This window comes from Echinops telfairi, unplaced genomic scaffold (genome assembly GCF_000313985.2).
Source record: "Echinops telfairi isolate 266 unplaced genomic scaffold, ASM31398v2 ScPeMD7_7473;HRSCAF=8511, whole genome shotgun sequence".
Taxonomy (NCBI): Eukaryota; Metazoa; Chordata; class Mammalia; order Afrosoricida; family Tenrecidae; genus Echinops; species Echinops telfairi.
In genome coordinates, this window is record NW_022111377.1 from 11776540 (window position 1) to 11791177 (window position 14638).

General features: G+C 43.4%; 1 protein-coding gene and 1 pseudogene across 1 annotated transcript in view; both read right to left on the reverse strand.

Annotated features, from left to right (window-relative positions):
* The window catches only part of LOC105979807, a 13292-nt pseudogene extending 9037 nt beyond the window's left edge, over nucleotides 1-4255 (reverse strand).
* Nucleotides 1-14638, reverse strand: part of ST8SIA6 (ST8 alpha-N-acetyl-neuraminide alpha-2,8-sialyltransferase 6) — a 190099-nt gene that overhangs the window by 158052 nt on the left and 17409 nt on the right. The window contains exon 2 of the mRNA XM_004716017.2: nucleotides 13912-14010. Within this exon, the coding sequence (XP_004716074.2) occupies nucleotides 13912-13955 (44 nt within the window). The 5' untranslated portion in view covers nucleotides 13956-14010. The remainder of the gene's footprint in view (nucleotides 1-13911; nucleotides 14011-14638) is intronic.

Sequence of the window (14638 nt, forward strand, 5' to 3'; positions counted from 1 at the left end):
GTTACAGCTAATATTTTAATAAAATGTTCAGATAGGGACCACTTGCATAAAAGGGTCTGCCAGAAAATCTGGGCAACATTGACTGTGAGCATTTGGGCTGCATTTTTTGTTTGTTTAAATTTTTATTTTATGTTATTGGGGGCTCTTACAGCTCTTATCACAGTCCATACATATATCCATTTTTGTCAAACGCATCTGTACATATGTTGTCATCATCTTTTCAATATGGATTGTGATAAGAGTTGTACGAGCCCCCAATAAAATTATTTTTTTTTAAAAAGACAGCAAATGGGCTGCATTTTTTATCATTATCCATAAAGAGCTGTTTTATTATTTAAAAAACTTCCATTGCTCTGTCTTTTTCAAAGAATTTTCAAAACCTCCCAGAAGCAAAGGTTCTGATGTGGAGTTCATAGGTATGTGATCACTAATCATACAATATTTTAGAAAATGTTTTCATATACAAATATCATGAGACATTAGGCTCACTTATGCAAATTTTTGTTAATGTGTTTGAACCTCCTTTAAGAAATGATTATAGGTAAGCTTTCAATTCTCCAAGTTCAATTCATTCTTCTCCAATTATAAACTTGTATTTTATATGCTCGTACCCAAACACAAAACTGAAATTCGGGTTTAAAACTGAAATTCAGGTTTTGTTATCAGTGGTATTCACCGTGAAACATTCACGATGTGCATCTTGCAATGAAACTTGGTAAAGCACACCTTCAAAAGCCCGGATAAGCTTCCGGAACATCTCAATCAATTGGCATAACACGGATCATCAAGCTTGGTGAGTTGTGTCTGGGAGCTTAAAAGCGTGCAAGTGGCTGTCTAAGAGATGGCGATTGGTCTCTACTCACCAAGAAAAAAAGGCAAAAACGCAAATCAGACTAAAAGAATCAACACAAGCTGTGGCCTCATCTGTGAACCAGAAGAATGGGTGGTGCACACCACCACCACCGACTGTTCTAGTGAGGCCACGGTGGAGGAGCCTTGATGGCACGGGCAAGGAAGGTGGGACACAGCGACCCACTCCTGAAAATGCACGCTTCAAACTCAGACTTGCTGGTCTGAGTGAAACAGAAGGATTCTGTAAGACTTGCCTGGAGCATGCCTCAAGCTAACTCCTGAGGTCATCTCGTAGCTAAATAATAGATTGATTCTTCTTAAATAATAAATACAGTAGCACCCACTGGGCTTCTTTAAAGTAAAATCACCTCTATGTTGGCCAAGTGGGCAACAGTTAGTTAAACAAAGATGCGACTGTAAGGGAGAAGGGAAACTAGATTAAGGGAAAAAGAATAATCGGAAGAAACATGTCCAGACAGGGTCATGGCATGTAACCTGTGTCACTGAATAACTTTGCAGAAACTGTTCAGTGGGAAACAGACTGCTGTATAAATCGTCACCGAAAACGCAAGTAGTATTTTTAAGCCTGGAGAAGGTACCAGAACTCACAGTCCAGCGTGTTAGAGGTCCAGGTTCTAGTGGATCTACAGTGGTGAGAGAGGTGACGTGGCACAGACCTCACCAAACCTACTGGATAAAAAATTGTCCCTGGACCCCAAAAAAGCATAAGCATTTTGAAATAGAGAATGTTGAATTCATTCCCAAATCCAAAGGACGAGGTATGCTCACAAACTCAATGTGCAAATAAGAAAGTTACTTTGATAAACAGAAGTATGTAAGACAGGGGTGTCACCCTGAAATAACAAATTACCAAATATATTTTAAAGTACACACTGCGGCATGAAAAGATATATTCCCAACACAAAATTGGGGGCTCACACATTATAGCCCACAAGAAAGGAGGTAATGAGAAATATGCTCAAAAAGAATGCATGAAATATTGAATATATTTTCGAAAGATGCATTGTGAAGGGATCAATCATTTGCATTCCAACTGAGGTTACTTAGTCCCAGCAAGAGATTTTAATAATTTCCATAATTAATGAGTCTCTTTACAACCTGCATTTCTTAGAATGCTGCAGCTAAAAAATTATATGTTAGAGAATTCCAGTTTATTTCACTATATAGCTAACAAATGACTGAGATTATTGTACAATAATTTCAAAAGCACAGGTTATGCCCCATAAACTATCTTTAGAAATAATTATACCTGTGGTTATTAATTTTCCCAAGAATGACTGGCTGATTGTCTACAAGTCTACCAAAAATTCTTAGAACTTGGTCAAACAAAATCAGAGCTGATTTCCCTAAAGGTTATTCTAATCCAAAATATAGCTGGGAGGAATTTAACTGCCCCTGCATCAGCTAGATGCTGAATGTGCACAGATACATACACTACAGCAATAACTGTTTTCTTAATGATGAAAGAAGCGATAAAATAAGGCATGAGGTAACAAGAGCATTTTTCTTCTGTGTCCCCAGAGCTTCAGTGGCTCTTTAAAGAGCTTCTCTTCCTGCCTCATGCGAGAGGTTGTAGAACCTTTGCACCCTTAAACCACAGAGCAGCTAAGCACACGACTCTAACAAAATCACTGTATCTGGCCGAAGAGGAGACCGATTTACATCCTGTTCTCTTGGCATGCCTGCCGCTGTGCCCAAGCCTCTCTCCTCATTAGTAGCACCCACATCTCTCACAATGTTGGCGCTTCTCTGCAGCCCTAGACAATCTCCGTCACCTCCCCCACTACACAGTGGGATTTTTCTCTTTTCAAATTCATCCTAATGCCTGTTTGCCCAAGGAAAATGTCTCTTAAGCATACAGTGAACGAGCTATGAGGCCAGAGAACACAGAGGCACCGTCAGTTTATGTTGGAAGGACACCCCTTCACTGTGGCACACTTGCATGGATAGCTCTGTCTCCCCCTCGGGCCTCCCCAGTCATGAAAAGGAACACACCTTAGTGACAACAGCGGTATTATCCAGTGGAGATGAGTGTCATGGGATAAAATAATGCAGCCCCCAACAACCTCAAAACAAGAGGCTGGTCATCCAGACAGGAGGTTCTTCCTGGATGGCTACCCTCCTCCTTCGCCTACCCCACAAAGCAAAGGAAACGGCAGGGCATTTCCTTGTGTCCTTCAAGCATGGCCTGGCTTTCTGGTCCACATGTAAATGCACCAATAGAAGGGCAGGCTCCGGAGGCTTTCCGCTGGGCCTGCTCCTGAGGGTAACTTCCCTCTCCAGCTTTTACCAGACCAGAAGCCGTCAGGGCTGGAGGATAAGGGGCTGGAAAGGCCAATCTGGGGAGCCACAGGGAGCTTCATTTTCAAACCGGGAAAGCAAAAAGGACACGCAGCACTCGGCACAGAACTAGAGGAGAACCCTCGATCAGCCTTCAGAGAGAGGCGCTACCGTTCAGTTTGTTTCCAACTACCTTCCCATCAAGTCAATTCCCACTCATTGTGGCCCCATGCGTCTCAGAGCAGTGCTCACGGGGAACTGTCAGAAATAAGACACTAGGCTTTCGTTTACAGAGCCTCTGGGGGACTCAAACTGTCTCCCTTTGGCTGAGCACCTGAGGGGACAACAATGGAAGCCACCCAGGAGGTCCCTTAATTATTGCTATTAGTTGCCACCAAGTGGATCCCAGCTCAGGTGCACAGCAGTACTGCCTCAGATGGGTGTTCAAGGCCGTGAGCTTTAGGGGCGGATCCCCAAGCCAGTCTTCTGAGGGCCCTCTCTGTGCAGTGGAGTCTTTCAGCTCACAGGAAAGCACTTGGCCCTTGTGCCACACCCAGGGACTCTTAGATGTAGAACTAGGGTATCCGAGGAAAAAAGGCAGAAAACAAGATAGAAGAGCCTCATTTCAATTGGTTCCAGAAACCACGTTCTGGCAGCTTCCACTAGACCAGGGGCCACCAAAGACGGGACATGGGAGCAGGAAGACAGAGGGGCTGCAAAGGCAGCGTCAAAGTGCTCTGGATCTTCAAAGGCAGGGCGCATAGGGTTTAGTTACTTAAAAGCGAAGAAGCAAACGGACAGAAGTCAGAGGCTGACCACTGCTCGCCAAAGGAAGCTTCAACAACCATCATCTTTTTAGATGGTGGCGAAGAATGGGCAAGATCAGCTGTTACCGTTCTAATATTGAGACACAGGCTCCTTTTCACCAGTTCCAGGTCACAGGCATTTGTCAATCTGTATGCTGAACAAATAATCCAGGACGGGAGGATGAGCCATTAACAACCTGTGACAGGAAGATGATACAAGAATATTGAGGACCTGAATGCACTTACTTATGAAAACCGAAGACCACCGCCTTCCGTACGGACTGTACTTCCGACATGACGAAATCAACAATCCTCAGGGCTGAAGCAAGAAGCAGCATCGTGAGGACCAGAGAAAAGATTGAAGTTGTCAAGATTTCATGTGCCTTACACCAAAATCAATGCCCATGGAAGCAGCCGTCGGGCTATAAAATAATGTATTGCATTGGGAAATTATGCTGACAAGCAACCCCCTTTAAAGGGAGGAAGCTCTCAGCTGCCACTTTGAGGACTGAGCTATGCCTGGCCCAAGAAATGATATTTTCAACCACTTCAGGGTCATATGAAAGTTGAGCAATGAGTACGAAGCCCAAACAAGAATTTATCCCTTTGAACTGTAGTGCTGTGAATAATATTGAATATACCATAGATTTCCAGAAGTATGAATAAATCTGTCTTAAGAAGTACAGCCAAAACGCTCCTTGGAAGCAAGGATGGTGAGCCTTCGTCTCCTGTGCTCTGCACATGTCCAGCAGCGACCAATCCCTAGAGCAGGACTTGGTGAGGTTCCAAGGGTCAGCACAAAAGGGCAAGGCCCTCGACAAGATGGATGGACACAGCAGCTGCAGCAATGAGTTCAAGCCTCGAGCTCACCGTGAGGATGGCGCCGGACCGGGCAGTGTTCCATTCTGCTGTGCAGGCTCCATGAGTCAGGGCAGGCTCAGCAGCACCGAACAAGTCCACACGCTCCTGTCTTTTCTGAAGCTTGCGATTCTGAGCCCAGGGGGAGCACATCCAACACAAAATGTCCAATAAGACATTATTACAACACTCAGGGCAAGGCAGTAGAGGGGACACCGAGCCTGCACTGCCTCCTCGGGAGGGTTACCATCCTAAGGAAAGCCCGCCAGTCCACACAGCAGCACTTTTAGAGAGCAAGGGATCGGCTGTTCAGAAATTCATCAGGTAATGAGAGGCGATACTATTCACAAGAGTGCAGACCGAACGGAAGAAATGACCGGCAACAGATGCAAACGTTCACCTCCTAAACAGAGCACGTCCAGGGAGGAAAAGGAGAAAGAAAGAAAACAAAACTAGAGAGGCCTTTTGATCCTCCTCCCACGGCATACTTTTCTTTCTTTATCTCGGAACTATAGAGCCTTGCCCAACCAAAAACTTAAGTAGTGACTCCCACCACAGGAAGTGCGCTGCTTTCAAAAGAGCAAGAGCTGTTCGGAGGACGTTATCCCAGGGCTGGCTTTTTGTCCAGAGACTTTTGAGATTAGAACTCAGTTGTAAGATCTTAGGGAACAACCCTGAAGGAATGAGAAGGAGAAAGAGAGGAAATGGGTGATGAGGGTGGGTGGCATGGGAGAGCCTGGGGGAGGCCTGCTCAAATAATCCAAAACGCTGTTTAAAAAAGAGTGGCCGTGGAGTTCACGCCAACACATGGTGCTCTCATGTGTGTCAGCACAGACCTGTTCTTCACAGGTGTCAATGGGAAATTTTTTTCAACAATTAGATCTCCAGACCTTCTTTCCACTGCACTCCAGGTGGACTCCATCCGCCAAGCTTTCAGCCAAGCACGTTAACCCCTTGTGCCACCCTCAGGTGTCATGTTTTCATGCACTAATCCTGCTCTGTGTGGCTTTGGTGCTGAACAGGTTTCAGTGGTGTAGTAGTTCTATAACCGTTTGTCAATTTAAGAGGATTAAGAGGAAGGGGTGGAGTCTAGCCTGTCAATCAGGTCATAGCCAATGAGGCTTCTGTGTGGGCATGGCCTTCTCCTGAGGATTCTGGGAACTCCTGTATTCCTCCTTACAGACGGGAGACACACTCTGTGCTTACTCCCTGGGAGACATTGCAGCTGACAAACCACATGGAGGCAAGCTGATGGCAGCCAGAACCCTGGGAGCTGGAGAAGCCATGTGGAAACCCCTGCCAGCGCTGAGATGCTTGCAACACCACTGGATCCACAAGACTTCCCACCTAGTGGCCTGTGATCTTCCAGCATTTGGCATCATTGCATGTGTTTCGTGAGTCTGAAGAGGACTTTATACATTGGTATTGGACATATGGGCTAATATACTTATGGGCTTGATCTGGACTGGGCTGGGATGTCTTCTCAATATTCAACTGCTCTTGTATATAAAGCTCTTTCTTATACACATATGAGTCTCCCTGGAGTTGCTTCTCAAGTCCACCGGACTAACACAAGTGGAAATTCTGATCTAAAATAGACAAGGGAGAAAATCCGGTGGTTTACTGAGAAAAAATTAGTCTGTGAATAACCTGTGGATCATAGCAGTCTAATCCCCTTGATTATGGGGTTGTCTTGAGCCTCAAACAATGGACAACAGGGAAGAACAACACCATCACCTACATCACCCACATTCCTAGCAGTAGCTGAAGTCCAGGTTGGATACATGCTCAGGAATACATATTCTTGCTCACAGTCATGGGACCATGCCATGGGAGTAAGAGAGAGCATTCAGATGGTGATTTGAAACCTCCAATTCGAAAACTTCAGAAATTTGTTTAAGGGCTAGGTGGATCCACCTTTAATCCAGGGAAAGCACTAACAAGGAGAATCTTCCAGCCTCCAACATGGGAGGAAGTAATTGGAAACTATCCTAGAATCCCATCTCATGAGTAAATGGCAGAGAGAGGTCCCTTCATTTGGGCACACCTAAATTAAAAAATAGCAATAAAATCAATGAAGAGGTACCATTACAAAAAAGGAAAATATTGTCCTCAAAATGCAGAGGAAAAAAAATCACACCATTCAAAAATTTTCACTCTCAGAATAATGCAACAATAATCATTATGATTATCTAGAACAAGAATGACATAAACAATTACATATATTTTATTCAAACTCAAACTCACTGCTACTGAGCTGATTGGGACTCATAATGCTCCTATAGGGCAGGGTAGAAACACCCCTGTGGGTTTTCCACTGATGGAAGTAGAATATGCCTCATCTTTCTCACACAGAGCGATGAAGGGTTTCAAACTGCAGACCTGGGGGTTAGCAGACCTTGGGGTTAGCAGCCCAACATGAAGCCACTACGCCACCAGTGCCCCTCTGTCTTATTATACATTATATATAGTAATCCGGGATTTTTAATCTTTAAAGAGCATTGGTTTTGTGTTCTCAATAAAATACAATACAGCATGAAATACAAAATGGAACGTGAGATTAAAAAGATTAACTCCGATGTGAAAAGGTGCAGGTTTGCAAAAAGAATGTGTAAGGAATAAACATTTGAGACAGGGGAAATCAGAGACGTGAGCGTGAGAAAAATAATTCAGTCATAGAGAGGATGGATTCGAGAAGCTATCGCCAAAGGCAGAGGCAAAAGGGAAAGAGAAAAGTGAGGTCTGGTTGAGAAGAAAGGTTGTTTACAGGTGGGAGGAGGTGGGCCAGAGGAAGGATGCCGGCCCCTCACACAATGCAACCACAGGAGAATCAACTGGACCAGGAGAATGAAGTTGGGATTCTGCATTTAGAAAGAACTGGCGGTTAAAGCCTTCCTATTTCCCAGGCAAAATTAATCAAATGAAGTCTACTGCATGACATAGCATCATGAATTTGAAGTTTTCAATCTAAAGAAGAAACACTGTGTGGATTCAGTAAAATAAATCATGAAACAGTCTATTGTTAAAGAAACAAAAGAAGATAGGCCTTGTTTCTTTCAGCACTCTAAAATAAAAATAATAATCTAGAGAAACAAGATCTACAAAAGTTCTGTGAAGAAGTGGGGGGGGGGGGTTGACATTGTGATCCAGCACTTCAGTCCCCAGGTGCGACAATAAGAACAGTTTACATAAAGATCTGAAGGTTCAGAGAGACCATTGTCCATATTCAAATGACGCATGTTTGAGTCTCTCCTGAGGGCAACCCCGGTCTTTTCTTTCTTTCTTATCTTTTTGCTCTCTTCTTGTAAGGTGCTCCTGATATCATCCCCAAAACTCATCTTTTAGATGAGTAATAAATGGTCTCTTCCATAACTGGTCATTTGATTCCTGTAGATTCCATCTGTCAAGGTCCATGCACATGGTCAGTTTGTGTAGCTGAAAAAAGCTTTGCAAAATTCTACCATGGAATCTCCAAGGTCGCTTCCATCACCAAGACCATATTTCCCAACTCCGGATCCTTCCTCTTTGTTTCCAACTTACAAATTCCAATCACTATAATCATCAATGCATCTTGGTTGCAGGTTTGATCGATTTCAGATTGAAGAAGATGGTAGGCTTCTCTTCATCACTGACTTTAATGGCTGGTGCATAAATTTGAATAACGATTTATTCACTGGTCTTCTTTGTAGACGTGCAGCTAGTATTCACTCACAGACAACATTATACTTCGAGATAGATCTTGAAATGTTCTTTTTCGACTATAAATATGATACCATTCTTCCAGTATATCATCCCTAGCATATTAAACCATATGATTGTCCAATTCAAAATAGCCAATACTAGTACCTTTTAACTCACTAATATGTACTACCGTTCCATTTCATTTTTGAAGATTTTCAATTTTCCTTACAATCCATGTTCAGGTGATTACTGGATGGTTGTTGCTGTTTCTTCTTATATTGAGTTATGTCTCATTAGCAAATGAAACTTTGCTCTAGCCATATCTTTAAGACTGACTCTTTGAGGACGCAGCTCTCCCCTAATCCCATTTTTAGTGCCTTCCAACTTGAAAGTCTAATCTTCCAGCACTCTATCAGACAATGTTCTGCTGCTTGCTTATAAGAGTCTCAATGGCTAATTTCTCAAAAGTGAACTGCCTTTTCTTTCTTTCAAATCTGTTCTTAGTTTTAAGCTGCACGGAAACAGGTTCATCATGGGCAATCTGCTGTATTTGAAATTCCAGTGGTACTTCCATCAGACCAACATGCAAAGCACCACAGTACCCCAACTGAGAGATAAGTGGGGAGAATACCAACAGTAGCCACTTTTCATATGTTGAATGATCAGAGATTGTTGAATGATCAGATGTTGTTTCTTTTCTTTGTGTTCATCTAAAACGATACAGTAAAATTGTAGCAGTACTCCCTACAACAATGTGAACTGGGATATAACATACGTGGCCTTTGACATGTGCGCTTTGCCTCGTGCCTTTTCTATCACAGGGACAAGTAAAAGTTCTTCTAAAAGAAGAACGTCTCTGATTTCATCATTCAATCATCCTAGATGAGCTGCAGACACTGGAATCAAATAAGCAAGGGAATCGTAGAATTGCTGAAGATTTCTGGAAGTCCTAACCAAATACAGGAGCCTAAATAATCATCATGGATTTTGAAGCAGAGTGGATCATTGCCACTAAAAGCCACACTGTAACAAGGATCTGGATTGTTCTTGTGGACGGAGCCTCAAATTCCATTCCTGTTAATTACACAGCCTTGCTCTGGTTGTGTAATTAAACTCACAATAATTCAACCCTAGGTTTTTAATTACTGAGTATCTGTGAACTCATCCAACATATTATAGCAGGGTTTATGGACTTTTTAATAATTAAATAAAAATGAAAAGTATGCAATAAAAATTAATTAAGAATATCCTAATTACTTATAACGCTAAGTGAATAATTATGATTATAATAGAAATCTTTAAGAATATGATAGTAGAATTTTAATAGCTACAACATTTTAAAAGTAGAGTACTATGGATCTTAACGTAAGAAATAAGTCCAAAGCTGCATTCAAAGGATTAGTCATAGTATTAATTTCTTTTATTGCAAAGACAAAGGCAAAAAACAAATAGATCATTTCAGGAACTTAAGTTTGAAAAAATAAATAAAATAAAAGTAACACAAAGGAAACAAAATATGTAAATATATGAAATTTGGAAATTAAATTCAAGAAATAGTTCTGTGAAAAAACATACCAACAATGAAAGGTTTTAACAAATCTTAATAGAAAGAAAAATAATTCCGTGTAATAAGGCCTTATTCTGAATATTAGTAGACTATTTCTCCAATTTACCTATCTCAGTACAGAGCCTTTACTTCGTCATTTTGGGGTATTCAAATGGAATCTTTAAGGAAGCATAACTCCAGAATTTATTTCCCATAAAGCCACTAGTGGATTCGAACATCCAACTTTATGGTGATCACAGGCTCTTAATCACTGTACCACCAGGGCTCCTTTACTCCCAATTAGGACACTGGAAATAAATCACTTCATTTGGAAATTAGCCTAGAGGGGAATCCTGGGTGACACAGAGTTAGGCCCTCCACTCCTAGCTGAGAGTTTGGCCGGTGGAATCAATCCAGAGCCACTTCAGAAAGGTCATAACTGTGAAAGCCTTATAGAGTTATCATGGGTTAGAATCAACTCATGACAGGGTCAAATCTACTTGATGGGCAAGTTGAGGGAAAGTCTGACGTTTAACTTCTCTGAACCAACTTAGGTGGGGCCCCAAAACACCTAAGAGTTTGCCTGTGGGGCTAGCTAGCTATAACTGGCTAAGATAGCATCACAAGCATGTTGCAAAGTGAAAGCCCACGGTAAGACCAAAACAAATCTCTGCCAGATCCTCTAGAGTACTAGAATAATCCAGGTCACTGGGTGGGGTTGGGGGAGGGTGGGGGGCAAAAACAAAGTCCTATACTTTATTCTGGATTATTGGCACAGAACAAAGGTTTTTAATTGTTGGAGTGGGGAGTGCTAAATTGTTTGTTTGCTTGTTTTCTGAAAAGGAAGTGGTAGGCCAATTAAGTTTGGGAACCTATGGAGTGCCCAGTGGGCACTCATGTCAGGCCAAGAGCAGCAGGAACAATGTCCAAGAGGAAAAATGGACCGCAGGCAGCCAATTCCACAATTGGCTATACAAAGGGTACCAAACCACCAGAAGAAAAGGGAAAACATCATCCTAGAGATCAGAAGAATAAAGGGGTGCCATAACCATGAGCCCTAAGTCTGAACTTGACCACCACATCATCCAAGTGCCTCTCCCCCATACACCTGTATGCCATTCAGGCGCGTCAGAGGGAGAAGCAGCAGATGGTAGGAGCGATCTAGGACTGAATGCGTGTTCTAAGACATAATCAAGAGTTGCTTAAATTGTACAGCGATGCCAAAACCACAGCGATGGTGAGGAGCGTAGCAGAGCCTTCTACCGGTAAAAATGGAAAGGGATTCATTCAATGCTTCTAGGAAGCAACTGACAATGTGCAATGTACATATCAACCAAGCTTTAACGTAGATTAAATATTTTGCATGCCAACACATCCCTACAGTAGAGAACACACTAGAGATTAAGAATATGAGAATGTGGATCCACATAACCTGTACGTAAATCTGAGCTCCATAATTTATTAGATTTCTGACTTCACGCAACTAATTCTGTACCTGAGTTTCCACATCTATTAAGTGGGTATAATAATAGCTTCTACTGAGTAGTGTTATTTGAGTGTTAGTGAACTGATCAGTGAAAGATGTTTAGATTAATTAGAAGGGTTCTATGGTATGCTTATCAGCAATCATTACTCTGAGCAACATTACATAGAGGGTAGGGGCTAAAAGAGAAAGATCAGGCTAGTTATAGAAAACTTAAGAAATCAAAAAGTTCTTTACAGATCCAAGTAAAGCGGTGGATTAAAATGTGCAACCTGATGTCATTGAACTCCGGAATGATATATATGTATTAACTCCCTTTTTTAAAAAAAGGAGAAAAAATTAAATGTGTAACCTTGCAACAATGATTAAATCATAAAAGGAAAAGGTGGTACAATAGATGAAAAGACAAAAAAGTTTCAAAAACTGCAAAAATGATACCCACCAAAATAATCAAAACCCACTGCCAAAGAGAGGGTCGATTCTAACTCACATTGAGCCTCCCTATAGGACAGAGTAGAGCTGTCAGATAAATTTCCCGAGATTAGATATTTTATGGGAATAAGCAGCCTCATCTTTCACCCTCAAAGACTAAAAGTAACTGGTGTGTTTCAACCACCAACGTTTAACCCTCTGTCACCAAGGCTCTTTAACAAACTGGTAATATATTAAAAAATATTCATGGACCCTATCCAAAAACAAAAAAAGAACTACCTGTCTTATCTCAAGAAATATGCTAAGTAGAAAAGACGTCTGGAAAAGAAAACTGGAAAATTTGGAATAGGCCTAGAACCAGATGACTTGATTAATGCATTCCTCCAAGCTTTCTCAAAGGGACAACCCCAGTAAATCTGATACTCCCAGGGTTTGGAAACAGAGGAACGCCCCCCAGTTCATTGCTCAGGCTGGACTACCTATAAGCCTCAAACCTCTGAAGACTTTAAAATAAAACTACAGGCCAATACCTTTCACTAAAGCTTTTTGTCACACTAGGCTTTCTGCTTTTGTTGTTGTTGAATGCCATTGGGTGGGTTCTAACTCACAGTGATCCTACAGGACAGAGCAGAACGCCACCAGAACTGGCACAGAGCAACTGTGGATCCCAAGTGCTGACCTTGCAGTTAGTAATGAGGGACGGGGAGGGGGTGGCTGTGTGTGCCAGGGGTTGTGGTAGGCAGTGTTGTTCTTGTCTTCCATGTGCATGGAGTCAGAGCCTTCTTATGTCCATGGAGAACTCCATAGGCGCTCTGAGTCACCCAGCACATTAAGAATACAGAGAAGGCTACGGGGAAGAAAGGGGTTCAAGAAAGGCAGAGGGACAGGTGTGGAGAGGGCCAAAATCACAGCGATGGTGAGGAACCTAGCAGAGCTTTCTACCGTTGACAATGGAAAGGGATTCAACCCTTCCAGGAAGCAATTGGCAATGTGCATTTGGATGTACGATGTAAATATTCAGCAACTTCCATCATTCGGTCTTTGATTTCATTTGAAATGAAGATAAAGATCTACAGCAAGATGTACATTTTACTAGAATTGTTGACAGTAAGCAAAACAAAATGAGGAAACAACCCCAAAGTCTAAAAATGGAAAAAAATAGATGATCGCATTCCATTTGATAAATTATGCAACAGCTAAAGTAATGCTTTGAAGAAAATGTTAATGACATGTACATTTGGGGTTTTTTTAGTAAAAAAGGTAAACGTATATAAAGTATAAGCTTAACCATATTCTTACGATATATGTGTATAGAATAAAACTATTGAGAGAAAATTAATCTAAACCTTATCTCTGGCTGGTGAGGCTCTGAGCCCATGTTATTTCCTTTTATATATTATTGTCTAACTTTCAGCATGAAGCACGAAAAGATTAAAGCCAAATATTTATTGCACCTGGATCATATACTGATGAATGTTAAAGAAAAACTGCAAGTCTACAGTCACTAAGGCCAAAAGCCTTTGCAACAACGTGCACAGAATTCCATCTTCTGAACCTGAATCTTAACACCAGTGCACTTTAGAGCCAAGAGACACAAAACGCTAACCAATAAAATCCCTCCGTTAAGAGGGGCTGAGCTGCTTCTCCCTGGGATTTTCAACACTCCGGTATCAAAATGGAAACCCGCGACCTGTGCCCCCCACCTCCACCCCACCCTGGTTCCAAGAACATTCCCATCGTGGAGCGGGCTTTTGAAAGGCAGGTTGCGATCGAACGAAGTGTACCCACGCTCACACGTGCATGCACTCGCGAAAGTCACGCACAGGACAAGTCCCAAACAGACAAGTGGCAACGAGTTGGGCGGAGCAGCCTCGCCCCATCTCCGGCCGGCCGGCCGGCCGGGACCCCGAGCCCCGTGGCTCTCGCCCGCGCGCCACTCGGTGCCGCCTTACCCGTTCGTGGTGCGCGGTCCTGGGGTCGCCGGGCTCTTGAGCATCCTCAGCGCTGCGAGGTCTTGGTGGGTGGTCACCCTGCTTTCCTCCAGCAGGAGCCTGCACAGCCGGGAAGAAAAGGAAGCGGTTACTCGGCGCGGGGAGCAGTGGGCCGGCAGGCTCCGTCTCGGGCTGGGAGCCTGGCCAGCGCATCGCGCGCGCACCCCGGCTCCGCGGCAGGTCCCAAGTCCCGGAGTTTGAAGAGCGGGGCGGGAAGAAAGGGGCGACAGGGACCCGACCTGAAAGCCCAGCGTTTGGAAACCGACGGCTGCCCTCCGCATCGCAACTCCCACGCCCAGCGGGACCCGGGCCGCCCCCCTCGCAACCCAGATCGTGCCACTTGGGTCCCCTAAGGTGCCCACCCAATTCAAGGGTCGCCTTCCCGAGACCCCCTCACCCACCCTTCCGGCGGACAGTCCGGGCTCCTGAAAACTCCCACGCTCGGCCCGCCGCCGCCCGTCGGCTTTCCCTCACAGCAGCTCCAAGTCGGCGCGCCCGAGTCGGGGGACCCGCGGCCGGGGCTCGCCGCGCCGGGCCGGGCCGGCTACTCCGGAATGATATATATGTATTAACTCCCTTTTTTAAAAAAAGGAGAAAAAATTAAATGTGTAACCTTGCAACAATGATTAAATCATAAAAGGAAAAGGTGGTACAATAGATGAAAAGACAAAAAAGTTTCAAAAACTGC